The sequence below is a fragment of the Sminthopsis crassicaudata genome, chromosome 4, assembly GCF_048593235.1.
Source record: "Sminthopsis crassicaudata isolate SCR6 chromosome 4, ASM4859323v1, whole genome shotgun sequence".
Lineage (NCBI taxonomy): Eukaryota > Metazoa > Chordata > Mammalia > Dasyuromorphia > Dasyuridae > Sminthopsis > Sminthopsis crassicaudata.
Window position 1 is genome coordinate 238,426,293 of NC_133620.1, and position 7,842 is coordinate 238,434,134.

Sequence of the window (7,842 nt, forward strand, 5' to 3'; positions counted from 1 at the left end):
ATTTCTGATGAGTAGATAGTAAACTTCTACTTTTAAAAGCCCAATAATCTGCAAAAAGAAATATGGATTTTTTAAATTGATTATTCTTATGTTATTTAAATTTCTACCTCTTTTTTCCCTTTTCCTCTCTCCAAAATCTATCCCCTATAACAAAGAATTTTTATAAAAGAAAAAGTAAAACTGGTCAACACAAAATATTCTAACATTATGTACAATGTTCCATAACCCATGGTCCTGAGCCTCTGCAAAGGAGTAGGGAGAAAAATCTTTTCAACATCTCTTCACTGAGGCCAACTTTGCCTTTGTAATTTCTCAACATTCAGTTTTAATTGTTTCATTGATGTTCTTTCCTTTAGATTATTGTAGTCATTGTATGTATAATATGCGCAAGTCTTTCCATAATTTTCATTGTTCATCATGCTTGTTTTCTTAGAAAGACAATAATATTCCATTACATCCAGGTATCACAATTTGTTTTACTATTCTCTGTTTAATGGGCATCTTTTTTGTTTTCAGATCTTTGCTATCACAAAATAAATTCTATTATAAATATTTTGATGTTTATGGAATCCTTTCCCTTTAATGTCATAGACTTTGGAGTATATGCTTAACAGTGGGATCTTTGTATCAAAGGATATCAAACATTTTAGTAAATTTTTGTATGATTCCAAATTGCTTTTCAGAATGGTTGTACCAATTCATAGTTCCACTGATAATGCCTTAGTGTACCTGTCTCTCTATAACCCCTCTAAGCTGACTATTTCCATCTTTTGTGTCTTTGCTAATTTGCTGATAAGAGGAAAATTCTCAGAGTTGTTTTGATTGATTTGTATTTGTCTTGGTGATTTGGAAAATTCTTTCATGTAATTAATAGTTTTCTATTGTTCTTCTGAAAAGTTTGCTCAGATCTTTCTTTTCACAGTTCTTTATTATGAAAAGTCTTTAGGATATAGTTAGTTGTTATATGGCTTGATATTAAAACCTAGGTAGAAATATATGACTCCAATATTTTTCTCAGTCAGCTGCTTCCCTTTTAATTTTAGATGTCTTGATTTTGTTTATGAAAAAATGCAAGTTCAAATAATTAAAATTATCTTTTGTAATCTTATCAATTCCTTCTTTGGTTAAAAATTAATTTCCTTTCTATAAATTTATGATTTGCTTCCCTCCTCTTTCTCTCTCTCCCTCTCTCTCTCTCTCTCTCTCTCTCTCTCTCTCTCTCTCTCTCTCTCTCTCTCAATCTCTCTCTCTCTGTATCTATATCTATATCTATATCTATATATATATTGTGTATATATATATATATTTTAACAGTATGATTCAAGTCACATATCCATTTTGAATTTATTGTGCAATATGATGTAAGATACTGATCTAAGCCCAATGTTTGCCAAAATGCTTTCCAGTTTTCCTAAAAGTTCGTATCAAGTAGAGAATTCAGAAAGATGAGTCTTGTTAGGCTTAGCTAGTACAGGAAACAGTGTGGCCTAATGAAAAAGAATAATATGGTTTCCATTTCTGTCTCAACTATTAAAAACTATAGGATTCTGATTAGATCCCTCCCTGTCTCAATTGTTCCCTTGGTAAAATGGGTCAAATGGAACATTCCAATAAATAATAATTTGGAAAGCGCTTTGAGAGCCTTGAATGTAAAGCATAATCATAGTATGAACAAATTATTTAAATATGGCTGATTATATCCATAGCAACTCAATGTCCAGAATTTAGCTAAGCTATCCCAATTTAAAAGTCCATTTCTAAGTGAGAAAAAAAATTCTCCATCAAATCATATGTTCTGATTTTTATTCAGAAAATATGGTTATCAAAATTGTAAGACAAACCATTGGACTCATGTAGATGGCGCTTATAATTCTTTCATGTGTTTTAGTGAAATATAAAATACAGGTGTTATTCTTATTTTCAGCTTTGAATTTCAGCTTAAGTACAATTTAAAATATGTTGTTTTTCTATTTCCACTCTAGAAAGCATCATCATTCATCAGTTACAGATGAACTCTAGATGAAAAACAACACCAAGCATGTACTTTGTGTGTGCATCTCCTTTGAACCCCAGTTGGATGAATATTTCTTCTGCAGCCCTTTGCCATCATCATGGTCTTCTATGCTACTGATCACTAATGGAAATAATTTACTACTTCCAATGAATGTTTGGGGAGGGGGGTAGAATTTTAAAGCTTTTAGGTTCCTTGCTAATGTGGAAATTGGTAATTAGAGCAATACAATCTGTCTGACAACTCAATTTCATTTTCCTATTTGCAAAGCTTTCAAGTCCATGGGCACATGCTTGCATTTGTTGTTATTTGCTATTAATTTATTTTTAAAAATATACTTTGTAATGTATTTTTTTCATTTTCATAGTCAATGGCACATGGAATTGGTGAATATATTATCAATTCCTCAAAGTGTTGATATTTTGTTTTCAAAATGATAAAGAAATGTAATCCTTTTTTTTTCCTTTTGATTGAACTAGGTTATTTTTAAGGAAAACAAGAAATAATATTCTGTACAATTTCCCAGGATGAATTTGTAGATAAGACTTAAGAAGCACAAGATCCTTAGAGAGGACTTATTTTTTTACATAGTGCTGTGGTTCTGAATATGATTCAATACTAACAAATAATAGCTATGGAATATATTCTGATTTACAAACTTGATTTAAAATATTTTCCAGTATTTGTGGAAGCTGCTGTTACTTTAATATGTTCTTTGCCAAAACCTCAAATTTTATGCTAATCATATTAGGAAATGATACACAATTGAAATGTGGGAGCTTAACCTGACATTAACCCAATACATTGTAACTTAAAAGCCAATAAAGGCATACCCCACTTAACTTGGTTTTGTGAAAATATGATTTAAGGCAGAGCAACATTAGAAGGGGGGAAAGAATGTTACTGCTGCTGAGGCTTCAAGCGCCAGCTTAGGCTAGATCATTTCAAACCAACTGATTTACATCTCAGGGCAATGGCTGAATGATTTTATATGAAGGTTTCTCAATGTTATGATTGGGTTTGGTAAAAGCACATAATTGATGTTATTGAAAAATGACATGTCAGGGCATGGTTACACAAAATATAAGCCTGTAGTTTCATACTGATAATTGAAATATTTCCCTACTTGCAGTATGTAATAAGTATAGGCAAGTATAGGTAAAAAAAAAAAAAAAAAAAGTACTATGTGCAGCTAGCCTAGCCTTAGTGAGGTTAGGATTTTGTTATATCCTTAGAGTTTATCATATATGAAAGTTTGAAGTGACCAACCATGATGAAAAATAAATTAAGCACAGTTGTTATCCACTGATGGCTTTTGGGTTGAAAAGATGCTTATCATGACAAATCTTTATGAATTATTTTAAAAGTTGAGAGATGTGATTTCTAAAGCTAGACAATATACCTTACTGAAATCTCATTGTCAGAGATGCTATTGAATTTATTTTTACATGAAAATTTGCCCCAAAGTTTACTTGAAGTGATGACATTTTTGTTTTTCTTTAACATTTGTCAATAGCCCTGTAACAAAACATAATTATTTGGGAGCAATGTTAAAGGAGAATGAACCTGACAAATTAAAAGCTGATAGGACATATTTCTAATTTTATATATATATAAAATGCAAATAATAAAATATTACAGTTAAAGAAAACTTTATTTTCAATACCAGAAGGATAATGAAATCAGCATAAGTAACACTGTGATAAGGTTATTTCTTAAATTTTCAAGTAAGGAGTCCATAATATTATGAATTTGAAAGAAGAAGCTCTTGCTAGGTTTGAAGAGGAGTGGGAGAATTCAGAAATTCTATGACAAGGACAGATTTTCCCTTTATTTAGATTTCAAGAGTGAATGGTTGTGCCTTATAAAAAACAAGGGAATCACATTCAACATATATTATCAGATGGTCATGTTTTATGTTTAAATAATTTTGATTTTCACAAAGAAAAAGGAATATTATACATTAGTTCTGGTCCAAATAACAATGATAGCATTGCTATAACATAAGATTTTGGACTGTTGATCAAAAATAATATTGTACATATGTGGGAAGTTGATTATATTGTTATTATTGTGATTTGTTTTCTAAGAAAGTTGAATCATAATGACATTACAATTTCAGAAAAACTATGTAATATTATATCTGGGGTTTATAATTAAGTGTCTTTTTCTCAGATGCTTATACCTCTGATACAAAAATTTGCTCTACAATGAAATCTTGCATTCAATCAGTTTAATAGCTCTTCTCTACCTCTATATAGTAAATATCACAAATTTGTTGGTGTTTCCAAATACTATGGAATAATGATAAAAGAATAAAATTTCAAATAGTTTTCAAATCTTGTCATGAAACATTGACTATTCACAGAAATACTATAGGCAATCTATCATATTTTAACCTAAAATAATTGTTTTCCTATTATATTTGGAAAGCACTACATGATCTCAAAACAAGAAAGGTTGAGAATTATGGCTATAATCAGAGATAATTTAGTTGAGGTTTGTGTTTCTATCCATTCTATGATGAAAGCTTCTATATCCCAAATTAGAATCTAAAAGCAAGAGAACTGACCCTGGCATATTAATTTAAAAATTGAATATGTGTAAGAAGATACAGAATTAACAAAGATGAGAAAGTTTTATACAGTGAAATGTATAACAGTAGGATCCATATTTATGAGATTATAGATTTAGAGCTAGAAGGAATCTTTGAAGCCATCCAGTCCAATGTATTTAGCATAAAACCAAACAAGTTCACAAATATATCAACCTGTAACACTCTTGTTTAGTATCCAGGTTATCTTTGCACAATCTCTTTTCCCACCTCTATCCCTACATCTGATAATATGAATAGTGCCTTTTGCTAGAATACTCTTTCTGGAATGCCCCAGGTAAGTTCTGAATTATGAGTATTCACCAGGCTATCTATATTTATTCGTATTCCAATGGCTCCAGAAACTTCAGTCATTATTGCTGGCATAGATAGAACATTAGCAGTTCAAGTTGTTATTGTTATCAAAATTGTTATTGTCTAGTTCTGTGTTTGTAGCAACTATAACAGGGCAGGTGATATGCTGAAAAGTTGTGGCAGTAGGTTAAAACTTGAAATTCTCAAGTGTGGCAGTAATAAAGATAGGAGGATGACTAGCAATAGAGGGAGAATAAGTTAAGCCTCCTTATGAATATTTGTGCCTCAGTCTGTAAGTGTCCTAGGCTCACAAAATGTTGGTATCTGTTATTAGAACTCTATCATAATAATTATTATACTAAATAGTAATCCTTTAAAAATTGAATGCTCCTCCTATGGAATTACACCAAACTTTTCAGTTCACATCACCAGAAGCTTTTTTTCTTAACAATGAAATATTGCTGAATAAATCTACTGTTGTACTTAATTCACTATATAAGATATTACAGAAAGAAAATATCCTGAAATAATTCTCTATGCTGTCTCCCAACATAATGATAAAATATTTATTTTTATGACATTAGTAAATATAACAAATAAACCAAATTTCAGAATGATAGCCCTAATTACTCATATGTGAAGAATTTATGACAGGACTTAGCTTTAGGAAATTATCAATTTGAAAGAAACTTTAACTTGAATTGATTATACAACATAATATCTTAAGCATAAATAGAAAAACCTTGATCTGAAAGGAATTTCATAACCACCTAAAAGTACTATGTTTACAAGTCAAAGAAAGAAAATTACAAAAAGAAAAAATTATAATAAGCCCATAAAATAGGGGATTTGGAGAAATTAATCTTGTTTTTTTAGACCTTTGATATTTGTATTTTTCAAATTCTAAAGCACTTAGCCCATAACTCTATGATTTCATGAAAACTATTTTATTCTATTTTTTACTTAGAAAAATACTATAGCTTCATTCATTTTGAACTGAAACATTCAAGGTGTCATAACATGCTGCATTTATTCTCCAGTGTTATTTCTTGTATGTTATTTGGGAATTTTATCTTATTATTTGTGGATTTGGTTTTTCAGCACTGCAATTTTATAATCTATATTTTGGTTTAAAGAATTTAAGCTAGATTCTTCCACACAAAGAAGCTTATGATATGATTAAATATGTTATTAGACTTTGTGGAGATTTAATGTATTATCAGAAAAAAATACATCTGAAAACAGTTGGAAGTATACTTTATTTTCCTAATATTTGTAACATAGTGTACACTTAATATTTCCTCCTTTGAATTGTATTGAGAGAATTGTAATAGTTAATTATTTTCAAATGAAAGATATTAAATTGTGCATAACCTGTGTTTTATATGAATGCAATATCCTGCCTTAGATTTTTCACTGACTATTGAATTCATTTAACTAATTAAGACATTTGGAGATTTAGTTCTAAAATTAACAGTAGCAATCAAAACCTCACCAGTTTGGGAAAAATAAAGTTTGTTAAATAAATGCATTGTGCAATATTCCTTTTGAGTTGAAACAAACAAATAGAAAATAAAACCATGTTTTAAGCGAGTTCAGAGTCTCCTCTTCATTTAAAATATAGTTCTTTTCTTTTTCCAACACACTAACTTGCACTTAGCTTCTCCCTGACAAACTACTCCAGATTCATATTGTAAATCTGATCTACTTATAAACCACAGCTCACAAACACCAATCAGTGTATGTAATTGTACTAGTCAGATGGAAGACGGTGATTCAGGGGGAAAAAATTTAAATAGCGTAGTAAGAAAAGCAACAATAAAACATTTCCTAAAATATATACAGGACATACTCTCCCCAAAATATGCATACCATCATTGAGAAGAGTGTGTATACCTTGAAAATGTAAAAGAACCAGCAAATACCATCAAAGTTGCTGAGAATCCAAGACCTCACGGATGTCACTATGCGATTTCAACTGGTATTAAATGTCTAGTTTCTCCTTGGAAGTGCTCACGTTTACTGCTGGGTTTTGCTTCTCTGAATACTCTGCTTCTAGATGTTGGTTACAACTATTGTTATTCTCCACAAAAACAAGAAGGGACTCTACCATCTGTCATTTAGCTTACAGCCCAGATACTTAAAGTTCTGATGTTTTAGGGAGGCAGACTCTTCACACATTTGATATCAAACTAAGGAAAACTCTTTGTAAGTGATTCCTTCATAAAGAAAGATAGACAGTGTTAGCCTTGAGAAGTTAATTTTTTTTAAACAGAAAGAAGTTATCAAGCTTAGTAGAAATCACTGGCATTCAGTCTATATTTCAATTTTCTGGATCTAGGGCTGAGCCACAGTCACTTTGTCTCATACAGCTATGACTTACAGGTAGAAATTTTCATGGCCCTCCTTTTTTTAGGATATGAATATAATTTGAGCCAAACAAAAAAAAAGCCTAAGTGAAGGAGCCAAAATCATTGTTCTCCACTCAGCCCATATTTCTGCATTTGTTATATAAAAATAACAAGCTTCTAATGCTTTGAGACACCTTATTTTCAAAAAATTGCTTTTCTAACTTCTTCAGTATCTTTCTTGTTGTAGACATATTCCCCTAATCACAGAACTGAAGTAAAGTTAAACAGGTTTGGCATGTAAGTTAGTCTAACCTCAAAAGGCTTCAGAATCAGATAGTAAATGGTGTTTAATGAATACACACAGGACACAGAATACTGTGGGAAAATACAACAGAAATAGAATCCATTCCTTTGAAGGATTCATATTCAATCTAGTTGAAGAGAATGAACACATGAAAACAAATTAAGAACATGCCAGAAATTAGATTAAAAACCAGATGTTCCAAAGCACTAGAGAAAACAAAATAAAAAGGTGGCAATATTACGATATTGGGTATTAACAGGGCTTGAGA

General features: G+C 30.6%; 1 protein-coding gene across 2 annotated transcripts in view; it reads left to right on the top strand.

Annotated features, from left to right (window-relative positions):
* FILIP1 (filamin A interacting protein 1) overlaps positions 1 to 6,512 on the top strand; it is a 260,412-nt gene extending 253,900 nt beyond the window's left edge. For both annotated transcript variants that reach the window (XM_074310476.1, XM_074310477.1), the window contains exon 7: positions 1,983 to 6,512. Coding sequence is in view for 1 of the 2 variants with exons in the window: in XM_074310477.1 (XP_074166578.1) it covers positions 1,983 to 2,023 (41 nt within the window). In the remaining variant the exon portion in view is untranslated. The remainder of the gene's footprint in view (positions 1 to 1,982) is intronic.
* The last annotated feature ends 1,330 nt before the right edge of the window (positions 6,513 to 7,842 follow it).